The sequence below is a fragment of the Peromyscus eremicus genome, chromosome 8b, assembly GCF_949786415.1.
Source record: "Peromyscus eremicus chromosome 8b, PerEre_H2_v1, whole genome shotgun sequence".
Classification (NCBI taxonomy): domain Eukaryota; kingdom Metazoa; phylum Chordata; class Mammalia; order Rodentia; family Cricetidae; genus Peromyscus; species Peromyscus eremicus.
Window position 1 is genome coordinate 33,894,078 of NC_081424.1, and position 12,164 is coordinate 33,906,241.

At 43.4% G+C, this 12,164-nt stretch overlaps 2 protein-coding genes across 6 annotated transcripts in view; one reads left to right on the plus strand and one right to left on the minus strand.

Moving 5' to 3' along the window:
• Nucleotides 1-4,752, plus strand: part of Tbpl1 (TATA-box binding protein like 1) — a 29,570-nt gene extending 24,818 nt beyond the window's left edge. For all 5 annotated transcript variants that reach the window (XM_059272659.1, XM_059272656.1, XM_059272660.1 and 2 more), the window contains exons 3-7: nt 72-154; nt 305-368; nt 1,933-2,036; nt 2,124-2,218; nt 4,222-4,752. In XM_059272659.1, the coding sequence (XP_059128642.1) occupies nt 72-154; nt 305-368; nt 1,933-2,036; nt 2,124-2,218; nt 4,222-4,301 (426 nt within the window). In that variant the 3' untranslated portion in view covers nt 4,302-4,752. The remainder of the gene's footprint in view (nt 1-71; nt 155-304; nt 369-1,932; nt 2,037-2,123; nt 2,219-4,221) is intronic.
• A 1,589-nt stretch (nt 4,753-6,341) lies between these two features.
• Nucleotides 6,342-12,164, minus strand: part of Slc2a12 (solute carrier family 2 member 12) — a 57,737-nt gene continuing 51,914 nt past the window's right edge. The window contains exon 5 of the mRNA XM_059272654.1: nt 6,342-8,427. Within this exon, the coding sequence (XP_059128637.1) occupies nt 8,274-8,427 (154 nt within the window). The 3' untranslated portion in view covers nt 6,342-8,273. The remainder of the gene's footprint in view (nt 8,428-12,164) is intronic.

A 12,164-nucleotide genomic window follows, 5' to 3' on the forward strand; every position in this document is an offset into this window, starting at 1 on the left:
TTCATGGGCACATAGGACAGAACAGTCCGAAGATTAATGCTTATTAGATGATTGATTTTTTTTTTTTCCAGAAAGTATTAATGAAGCTTAGGAAACCTAGGATTACAGCTACAATTTGGTCCTCAGGAAAAATTATTTGCACTGGAGCAACAAGGTGAGTGCCGCCTGGGTAAGCTTTCTCCTTTGCTTTGCTCTCCACGGGGAGGACGTTTGCCAGGACCGAAAGTCAGGTACAGTCGATGATGCTTTCAGTAGAGAGTGCACCGTCCGTGCCACTAACCATCTTTTTTTACTCCATCTACAGTGAAGAAGAAGCTAAATTTGGTGCCAGACGTTTAGCCCGTAGTCTGCAGAAACTCGGCTTTCAGGTAACATTTTCCAAAAATATGCATACTGTTCAAAGATTTAATTTTATATTTTATAAGTTAAAAAGCTTAATAGACTAAACAGATCAAGAATTTGGTAGCTAAGTGTGTGGGGATTTGGAAAAGATCCTGGTTTTTCCCTAAATTGCTTTCCCATGGAGACTTGTTTTCTTGCAGGGTAATGCTCTTTGAACTCCAGTTTTTCCACCTCTCTCTAACATACACATACATTCCTCAGAAAACGCCTTTTGGTCTCTTAAAGAATAGCTGGTCCTGGGCAGTGGTGGCGCACACCTTTAATCGCAGCACTCGGGAGGCAGAGGCAGGCGGATTTCTGTGAGTTCGAGGCCAGCCAGGGCTCCAGAGAAACCCTGTCATCAGGAGAGTTAGAGAGCTGTAGAGCCCTGTTGATGCAGACATAGTGGGTGGCACCCTCTCATGTGTATTATCACCCATTGCTGTTTCTCAACTTTCAAGTAGTTTGTCACAATCAAAGTGTGAATAAAATTACTACTTAGAGTGGCCTTGGTAGGTCATGTTCAAGTGAACAAATAAAAGCAGAAGATGAGATGTCCTTGAAGTGTTCTTGGGTAGGGGGTAGAAATAGAAGAAGTGGACTGCCCGTGGGGAGTGGGGGCCCCAGTGTGTGAGGAAGTGGCAGAGGGAGCTTTGAGGTGTAGCTGTGGTGTGGATCTAGCCTTCTGCTGCTTCATGCAAGCACTGAGTTGGAGAATAGTTGTCACCTGGAAGTGCGGTTTGGGAGGAAGTGTTTAACTGGGCTTGTATGTATATATAGCACAGTGGTAGAGACTCTCCTGGAATGTGTAAGGCGTGGAGTTTAATCCCCAGTACCCCACACACATACACACACACACACACACAGAGAGAATGAAAAGAAAAAGGAGAAATGTTAAAAAAAAAAATTGAAGATGTTGGTAGGAATAGCTGTTAATGCTAAGAAAATAGTACTTGCATGCAGGACGGTGGCACATGCATTTAATCTCAGCACTCAGGAGGCAGAGGCAGGTGATCTCTGAATTTGAGGCCAGCCTGGTCTGCAGAGCGAGTTCCAGAACAGCCAGGGTTACACAGAGAAACCCTGTCTTGAAAACAAAACAACAAAAAACATTATTTAAAAAAATATATTACTCGCAGCCTTGAAGTTTCTTTCCCTAGCACAAGCTTACCATTGTCGAGAGAAATCTCTACTATTTAAAAGCAGCTTTTGACTGGCTCATGACAAGGATCACTGACATCTACCTGAGCCCACAGAGATGCCTTTGCATTGAATTTAAGAGCCCAGCCTTCACTCTGTGAATTGAATTCTCTGACAGCTTTTCCATTCTGACTTTTGAACTCCTTTCTTTTTCTTGCTCTTTTCTCTTTTAAATATCCCGTTTTCAATATTGAGTTATACCTAAAATTTAAAAGATGACATACATAGTTTCAATTATACAATCATTTTAAAATGGTGTTATTGAGGGTTTTTAATTAGTACAGATTACCTTCATAAGCACTTTTTTGTATGTTTCAAAATAATTTATGGAATTTTACTTCTCTCCCATAGGTAATTTTTACAGATTTTAAGGTTGTGAATGTTTTGGCAGTTTGTAACATGCCCTTTGAAATCCGTTTGCCAGAATTCACCAAGAACAATAGACCTCATGCCAGGTAGGTCTTTGGAGAATCAAGACAACATACAAACTTTGAAGCTGCCATTCAGTATAAATAACAAAACATGATTGTGTTTTTATATAGCTATGAACCTGAACTTCATCCTGCTGTGTGCTATCGGATAAAGTCTCTAAGAGCTACATTACAGATATTTTCAACAGGAAGTATCACAGTGACAGGTAATGTATGACGGAGCCATAATTGCTCTGGATTGAATGATAAAAGAGATTCTGTGATTCCATTCTATGATTCGTTGATGAGAACAGTGTCTAGTGGGCAGTCTCTGCACTTGCGAGGCAGAGGTTAAAAAACAAAGTAAGAAGTGTCTAACTTGTCTCCTGTAGTCACTTCCTTTAACCTTCATAGGAAGTCAGTCCCCTGACTCTAGGCACTGGAGATTAGTTTTCCTACCTTTGTATTACTTACATACGATCTGTACTGTGCTTGTCTTGTGTCTGCCTGCCTTTCTCGTCATCTTAACGAGGTTCATTTTCAGTGTCCCAAGTGATTGTATTTACTTCACATACTCTCATTGTTTCACCTAGTGCACAACTGTACTCTACAGACATTTGAACAAGAATATTCCCCTATAATCTTCATTTTATATGTACATATATATAACATGATATAGTGCATTTAAATTACCCAGGAAAAACTATTTTATGAGCTCTGGTGATAAGCAAAATATTCAAATATAACTGATTCCTGTCTGTTATGTTCTCCATGTGTTTCATTATCTCTTGAATCTTTTAGGTAGTTGGAAGGGGTGCCTTCGATAGGCATGCATGTCCAGGGAGGCATTAGCTTGCAGGCCGATTTTGAAATGCACTGTGATGATAAATTATACTTGGACGTTGCTTAGGAGTCAGGCCCCCAAAACAAAACTGAGCTAAGATAGATTCCTAGTCTTCTTGAATTTTGCTACTTCGATTCTTAAGAGAATAAAGAGTTAACAAATCAGCTGCAGTTTAACTGATGCTGTGTGTTTTCCTATCTTCCTGGGGCCTTTCAAAGCCAATTGCTAGGTTCCTACCTCAATCCTAAAAATGGGGCAGTGAGGAACAGTTTCATTGTTCTCTTATTTCAAATGCTTCTGAACTTCTGAACCTATGTTTCTGAAAGGTCTCAATGTATAGTTAAGTCTCTATTAAGTTTAGGATAACCCAATGTAAACCTAAAGAAATGTGAATATGCTGGGGGTGGTAGCTGACACCTTTAATCTCAGCACTCAGGCAGGCAGATCTTTGTGAGGCTAGCCTGATCTACATAGTTCCAGGCTAGCCAGGGCTACAGTATGAGTGAGACTCTGACTTAACATGCCCCTCCCCCCCAGAGTATATTTACTGAACTGACAAATAAGACATCATAACAGATTTAAGAAAAATAACCCTGTTAATTACTATGCCTTGTGTTTGTGATCATTCCATTTAAATGTTTAATTATTGACCTGATTAAGTATTATGCCATGTATCCATACATCTGGAATGTCCCGTGAAATGGGTAGTTCCTGAGAGCACTATAACTGGGTTTTCTTGACTTCAAGAGGTGATTATATACCAGTGAAACAAGTTTTGTTCACTAGTTAAGAAACCATTTCTCCTGTTTAGTGTTTCCTTTGCCCATTTAAATGATCCAGGGTCTGTGGGTTAATTACTACATAATGAATTACTCCATAGCATCGCTTCATCACCTGATGCTTCCCCCAGAACTCTGCCAGCCACCTCAGTGCTAACGTATGAGGCTAGAGACTTAGGCCCTAGAATGTAAGAGCCAGTGTTTAGGCGACACCCTTGCATCCCTTGGCTGGGCCCCTCATGGCCTGGGACTCTCCATTGAGTCTTGACTGATGACAGTGGCCCAAAGGACAGCGAGTGTCCAGTCAGTTTGTCCTTCCTTCCTGCACTGGTGCAGTGCCGTCTGTCCGTCCCCCTCGGTGGCAGAGCAGTTTTTCATGCCAGTGCCCCAAAACTCAAGCACCTAACTTGTGTTTTAACTGTTTAGAAAACCCGTTCTCTCGGTTCTTGCTGTGATTCTAGACATCCAGGATTGTGTAAGTGCAGTACTTTGAACAGTGGCCCGAGCTTCTAAACCAGGGCCAAGTGTGTTGACCCTGGGAAGTCAGTTTCCCCGGCTGCCCCTCTTGTGGGCTCCTCTTAACCTCTCCCCGTTCTGTTGGTTACAGGGCCCAATGTAAAGGCTGTGGCCACTGCTGTGGAGCAGGTCTACCCATTTGTGTTTGAAAGCAGGAAGGAAATTTTATAACTCACACTTGGTTGAGCGGTTAGTGTCTAACTGAGCACCTTGAAACCTGCTGCACATTGGACTCAAACCACGAGGAAAACTGGACCAACAGTGACTGAGGAAATAGACTCGTTCGTACTCACGGCTACAGTGTAAGCTCCAGTCCCTTTGGATTGTACTTCAAACTTGGCTGTAATATAAAAAGGAAGTTTACAAGACATGACGTTGCTGCTTTTACAAAAGGACGTTCTATTTATTTTCGCAGTAATTCTCATGTCCCCACAGGCAGAGCTGTCAGTGTGCACTACCTTAAGAAAATTGTTTTATTGTTGTCCTTATTTTTCCAGTTGGAGCTAATGGGTTTTATTTGTGAATAGTCTTTTACATTTTTGTATGCTGAATATGGGCACCAAAGAACCTGTAAAAGTTATCTTTTTAAATTGAATGTGCACAAATAAAAGTTTGGAAAAGATCTCTCTTCATATCCATTCTGTAACTTTTATTGACCATTTTCTCTTTTAAACAAACTGTATTCATAATTTTTTAAAATCTATGCAGGCTTAGACTTTGGCTAAAGTATGTGGGCTTCTTTTTGAAGTGTGTTTGTATATATAGATATGTGTGTGTGTGTGTGTGTGTGTGTATGCTACATGTATATAGTATCTTTTCATGCTCTGTTACCAAATACCAATTAGAATTTTTCCTTGAAGATTGGAAATAAAAAACATGTATATAAGCTCTAGGTAACTAGGGTAGAACTCCACAGGTAAACAGTAATGTTCTGTGTTACTAATTTAATATGGTAGAAAATGGTAAAGGACTTTACAAGCGAAGGAATTGTAGTTTTACAGAGGCCATTTCCTCTCGATGGGCATGGGAAGGAAGCTGTGCTAGGCTGTACCTCGTATTACCTTTGTGACTCTGCAGAGACTCGCTGGAGATGGCAGAGGAGTTGAGGTTCTTACTGATCTTAGGTTGGTGCTCAAGGCTATACCACAAGTCTTGTTGGAAGTTGCTAACATTGTGTTTTAACAAGAAGTGCCCACAAGCTGTGTCTGTGCCACTGTGTAGTTAGAGCTCTGCTTGAAGCAGAAAGCCATGGGCAAGCTCATCTCTGCCCTCCCTTTGTCTTAGTAAGTGGAGGTGAAGGATGACTGAAGTATGTGAGTGCTGATTTAAAGGTTAGAATATGTGTAGGAAACATGGCCCTCACCAATATGTGGGCTCTGGACGGAAAGGCAGGATCAGACAGGTGTTAGTATAAGCAGTAGTGGGTTTACCTACAAATGAGCTAGCTGGAGTCAAAACTTAGATTCCACATAAACTAAACTATTTCCCATGAAACTCTGTATTATTAATATAGTTTGAAATATTTGCAAAAGCTTGCAACATCTAAACCTCTGTGCTTAGTACGTTTTCTACGTAGTATAACCTCTTACAAGGCTAGCTTAAGGACCGCACTGAACAGTACATAGGATTCTATAGTCAATTTTGTCTTCTAAAAGCTGCCATACCCTGCCTCCTTTCAATCCTTCAAAAAGTAGGAACAAAGGCTAACTTTTATACTTGCTTTTCCCATAGTTAATTGTGATTTTTTTTAAATCTTCAATTTTTCTATTTGTTTATTTGCTTTGTTTTAAGATCATTAGCCAAAATCCTGATACCTGGGGGGCAGGGTGGGGATGCAGTTAGAGGTAGACTAAAAGCTCTCTGGTCTTCCCACTTGTTTGATTAGCAGTATTCACACACACACACACACAGAAATACAGACGTGAGGCAGAGACTTGTGTAGGGAAGGTGCAGATCCAAATGATGTCACGTGTTCAGTGTTGAGCGGCCTGAAAGCCAGGCTGGCCTGAAGCTCTTGGGAATGGTCTGAGGGGTGAAGAAAGCGTGATGGAGTCTGGACGCTCCTGCTGTGTGGGCACTACCTGGCAGCTTCCTGGGCGGTCCCCTAAACAAAGCTGGGAAGGAGCGAGTGAGCCTCTTGTCACCTGCTTTTCCACAAGTACTGTAACATTTTTATATAAATAAAAACTGTGAATATAGACATACAAAGTGTAAGTATTCCCCCTTTTTATTTTGAAAACCAAAGGCTTCATGTGCTGGGGGTGGGGCGGGGCTAATACTGGGTAAAACATTATTTTGAAAACCAAAGTGCTTAGTTCCATTCTTGGGGTAATAAGAGGACAATAGAACGTTTATGATACTTACATTGAAGTCATTAGTAATGCGCTGCCTTTGCTCGTTTCTTGACCGTTCACAAGGAATACCAAATAGCCAAATATGTGTGTCTATAATATATGTTTAAAATCATTTAACAATTTTTAAAATATCTTAATCTCAGACTTGGAGGGAAAAAAGAAGAAGAAAGCTTAGGTTGATAACCTGCCTTGGGTTTTTGGTTTTTTTAACGTGGCATAAAATTCCAGATATGGTAAATTTAAATTGACATTCTACAGAACACACCTTGCCTTCCCCTCCCACAACAAACAGAAAACAGCACACATTCTTACGTGATGTGAGATATACCACGACATAATCAAGATTAAATCTCCCTTCCTCACGGCTCCTTTCTGCCTCCTTTAATTTAGCTGATGCATTTCAGAACCAGGCCCTCCCGTCATGCCCCTGAGGCTTGGGGGCTGCTCTCTTTGCTGCTGTGTGTGGATTCATGTCTTTCCACTTTACTAGAGGAGAATGGGATGGGGCCATGGACCTCTCTATCAGACCGGGACCATTTGGTAGTGAAAGGAAGAAAATCCCAAATTAAGGGATTTGGGGCTCTTTTGGGGGAGTTAATATTTCTTTGAATTATTTTTCAAGTTAGGCTGTTTGTACCTTAAGGGTTATTTTTTGTGTACCATCTGTAGTTTATTGAATGAGTCAAGATTCTTTATCACAGGTTTTTCTGTCATATGCAAATTCTGTTGGTGAGATGTTTTGTCAAATCTTAAAGTTCAACTGGAAAAACAGGCTAGAGAAATGCATCCTGTGGGTAAAACCCACCTTGCTGGTATGGCTTATCAACATACATCACAGAAAAGACAGAGGGACCTGTCCTGATGTGGGTGTCCATTTATTCTGTGTGCATTTGTCGGAAAGTGAGCACTGAGAGGCAGTCTGCCGTAGCCTGAGGTAGAGAGATTCCTGAGGAGTGGGAAGGACACAGAAAGCTGTAGATTGCTAGAGGTTACCTACCACAAGCGCCTTCCCAGGACGCAGTCTTTCTAGATTTGACTTTATAACTTAAACCTAACTGCTTAGAGATCTGGATAAATAATAACCTTATGTCAGATTCCTTTTCTAATATTCACTAAACTCGTTCTAAATAAATATGGTCCCAGGATTTTTAAATGGACTTTTCTAATCACTTTTAAAAAGGGAAAAATGGTTTATCTTAGCATTTTAAAAATTTGACATAAAATTTATAAAAGAATAGTTTTGATTAACTAGTATTTCATTATGTGTGGTGTACTAGCGTTGTGAGCTTGGTGCTGGCAGACTTGAGTTGTCACGAGGGTCTTACCCAGGACACCATCCTGATCTACAACATAGGTGCAATTGAACCATCCACAGTGTTTTGACAGAAGACCCAGAGCAAGGAGTGTCTTCAGAGGCCACAATGGCTAAGTGCCTGTCCTGAAGGCTCCGTGTCTAAGCATGAAGCTGTGACCGGCATCCTACACAGACGGCTTAAGGCAGAGGCTGGCCTCGTCGCTAGGACGTAGTCTTTCAAAAGGCTGCACTGAAGAGAAGGTAGAAGGTATTGAATCTGCCAGGATTTCGGTTTGTTTTACCTGATACATTGGGGGCATTGGTGGCGCCTTGTGTACCGTTTCGCAAAGGTCCCATTTGGGGAAGAGGAATTAAAGGCTGTCTTTCTAGCTTCAGGGTGTCCGTGTAAAATTTCTCCATGCCACTGAGGAGAAACCATGGCAGAGACCCCCCAGTAAGTGCTGCCCCTGCACCATCTGTAAGGATCCGAGCCCCTTAGGTCCCTGCAGAAGGCTGCTGTGGCTGTCCCCGTCCACACAGCTTTGTACACTCCGGGAGCCGCTCTCGGGGCTTGCTTTTCTGAAGCCGTGTTGGCACTAATTCTTCTTGGTGATGACTCATGAAACAAATGTTGTTTTTCACATAGTTCCTGAAAGAGAGAGAGAGGCGTTAATGAAAATGTCATTCTTCGTTTATATAGTACTTGAAAGAAATCTGCCTGCCACGTTATTATTATTTTAAAAATCACCCTGGGGTTGTCATGGTTTAGTTCATGGAAAAACATTTTTATGGTGAAGCCTTAATGTGTTGAGAGTTCTGATATGTACCTACAGCCTTTGGTCAGTCTCATGCAGAGAGTAAAGTTAGGCAGCCATCCTCTTAGAACACGGCCACAGCACCCCTCTTTACAGGCCAGGACTCCAGGAGTAATTGAAAGTTACCAACAGAAAAGTGTCACCGCGAATCCTGATTCATTTTCTTGCATTTTTCTAGCTCCCCATTGTGCCTGTATTCTGCCTTCTGCTCCCCTTTCTTTCTACAGCACAGATTATTTCCACCAGCATAAAGTATGCTCTACCCTTTCATTTAACAGAAAGGGGAGCGCCTTGGAACCGTCCTCTCTTCCACAGGGAATGAAATGGGTCACAGTAGGCAGTGTGGGTGGAGTTGGATAGTACCCTGGCTTCCAAGGGGCTTGTGCTTTCATAGGAGAAATTCAGAAGTATGTGATTTGAGGGTGTCAAAGTGCTGGTGAGAATTTAAAGGGAGACAGAATGATAGTTGAGGCAGGAATGGCTGATCAAATAGATGTTCAGCAACTGGAGTTCAAGTTGGAATCCTTGTGAAAATTCCCAGAATACACCAGGGCAGTATTTAGATGACTATGGTCTCTAGACAAGGTACGGGGGAGACTAGAAACCTGATCTTCAGAGATGGCGTCAACTAAGAGAGTCACAACAGAAAGTGAGAGGTGGTGTTGAAGTATGAAAGTCGGCTGTCTTAGGGGACTGCGCCAGGTGGCCTCCTAAAGTCCTGCTTCAGGGCTATGCCCCTAACCTTAAAAGAACTAGTCAAGTTCCATTTGTTCTTCAGATTCAGGGCTAGAAGAAACTGAGAAGTCTTAATCAAAGGTTTTCCTGAATGACAGGGTGGGGATGGGTGGAGGAGGAAGGAATCTCAAGCCAAGTAAGAGAAGGGAAGCTGTGGTGACAGGCACCCTGGGGTTTCAGAGTCCTGGGGAAGGACAGAAGAGCTGTTTGGAAACAGAGAAGGTGATCTATAGTGATGGGGAGTGGAAGAGCAGCCTGTACCTTTGTCTCCTCCATAGCAGGACTCGGGATGCCCTCACTTGGGTTCTCTTTCCTGCCCCTTCTGCGAGCCTCAGCGCCTACTTCACTATTGGTCGAATCGAGGGCTTGATCCAGTCTTGAACCCCATTCCCCTCTACTCCTGACGAATGGTCTCACCTGGCTTCATAAGGCCAGTGGCCTCCCACATTCAGACTTAGGTAGATTCATATTCAGCTGCCTATATAATGTATGTAATGTGTCTCTATTAGTGTCTTAATGAACATTTCCAAATTAATATATCCAAAATGACTCTAGCTACCCCTGCACCGAGAAACCTAGGCCCCTCCCGGCTGCCCCCTTTCACTGTGGATTCACTCTCTCAGACTTGAAGCTTAGATGCTGTCCCGGCCACACCTCCCTCCTATATCCAGCTTGTTCATGCATTTATTCGTGCATTCAACAATGTACTTCCGTTACAGACCAGGGGATTGATTGTTCTAGGTGATGAGGAGCAAGAAGGAAGAGTGACAAGTCCTGCCCCTTGGGGTTTACTCGTTCACATCATTTGTTGCTCTTGCAGAGGACCTAGGCATGCTTCCCAGTCTGTCCAGGGCAGTTCACAACTGTCCGTAACTCCAGTTCCAGGGGGACCAGATACTCTTCTGCTAGCCTCTGCAGGCAGCAGGAATATATGTGGTACATACACACCCATGCAGGTAAAACACTTTTTTTTTTTAAATAAATTCCTGCTCTCAAGGAACTAAATGTAATGAGAGATAGCTAATAAGCCAAAGGAATGTTTGTGTGCTAAGAACTGAAATAAAGTAGATCTGGAGTCTGATTGAAAGTAGATTGGCAAGAAAAGGGAGGTGGCACTATGAGGTAGATACCCACCTAGGGGAAGGACATGAAAAACAGTTGCTGCCTTGAGTATGCCTGGGGAGTTCTGAGGTCAGGGTGGCTGAAAAGGGGAGGGTAGGAGGAAGCATGAACTATATGGCTTTTCCTCTACATGACGAACCCCTAGGGAACGGAAACAGGAATGGCTTGGTCGCCTTTTAAAAGGAGCAGAATGGAGCCGGGGAAGGGACCGCTAACAATAACGAAGAAAGGAGTTCATGGTACCTCAGACTAGGATGGAAGAAATGGATACCTGTGGAAACAGGAGTCAGCACAGCCTAACAGACAGAAGGTGGGGTGTGAGAGGGAGAGATTCGGGAAGGACTGGCATTTGTGGCTGCAGCAAAGGAAAGACATTGGCATAGAGTGAGGAAAATAGGTCTGAAGCCAATGTGCAGACGGACTTTTTCTTTGGGCCGCCATGGGTTGAATTAGCATGCTTAGTTTATCTCTCAACATGAAAAGAGATGCAGGCAAGACATGAGTAGGCACGCCTCGGGTTTAGGAGGGAGATCAAAGCAGATGAATTTCAACTCCCGGTGTACGCGGTCCAGAGGGCGTGGCATTGGCCCAGATGAAGCCATGAGCGTGATGGAGAAGTTGCAAGAAGAAGCCCAAGCTCCCCAACAGAGAAGACACCAGGTGTGGACAGGTGTCTGGTGAGAAATGAGACATCCAGAAGGGGGGTCTCCACATGTGGCAAAGCAATTACTTCAGAAAGGATTGCACACCCTTAAAACAAGCACTGAGAATTGACCCCTGCATTAGCCCTATTTCAGGGAAGTGGTAGCCATAGAAGACTCATTGGAGCAGTTCATGAGGAGGGAAAATGAGCAGAATTGATAAAGAACTTTGCTATAAATAAGGAAGTGGCAAATTTGGAAGAAAAATGGCACCAACGTACCCTTTTTAGAAGATGGGAGAAATGGTACGTAGGTCACTTGGCAGACCAGGAAGCCCTGAGTTTAATCCCCAGTACACGGGTACACTTGGGACACAATCCCCTGCACTTGGGAGGTAGAAGCAAGAGGATCTGATATGTTCAAGGTTCTTCTCAACTCCATAAGGAGTTCAAGACCAGCCAGGGATTCATAGAACCCTGTCTTTAAAAGGAAGGGGTAAAGAGTGAGATCCCAGCAAGTTTCTATTTATGCCGATAAAAAGTACAATAACATAATGTGAGAGTGAAGGAGTAAACAGGAAGTCTTGGAAAAGGGAGAAGAGAAGGGGTATGATGGGGCTGATGTCATAGAAATAGAGTTGATATTCTTCAGACCAGAAGGGCTGGGGGCTTGAGTACCAAGTCTGCCAACTGCCAGCACAGAAGACTTCAATGACCTATCCACATCTGCTGCTGCCGCTGTGCAGCAGGAAGGGCCAGCTGAGGCCAGCACTGTGCTTGTGAGCCTCCCCAGCTTCAGGCTGCCAGGTGGTGGTTCGTGCTCACAACACACCTGGCTTGAAATGCCAGTCATGTCACGGCCCAGGTTAAAACTTCTGGTCCCTTCCCACCCAGTGAGAACTAACCAGCTCCTTGCTCAGCCTACTTTATCAACCCCAGTGGCTCTGACCTCCTAGAGCTCTTGCCCTGCCCAAAACAGGCCAAGCCCGTTCCTGAGTTAACCTCTGTACTCACAGTCCTCTACCTGCATTCCCTGTCCCCTTACCTCCCTGGGCTGGCGGCAGATTGTATCCT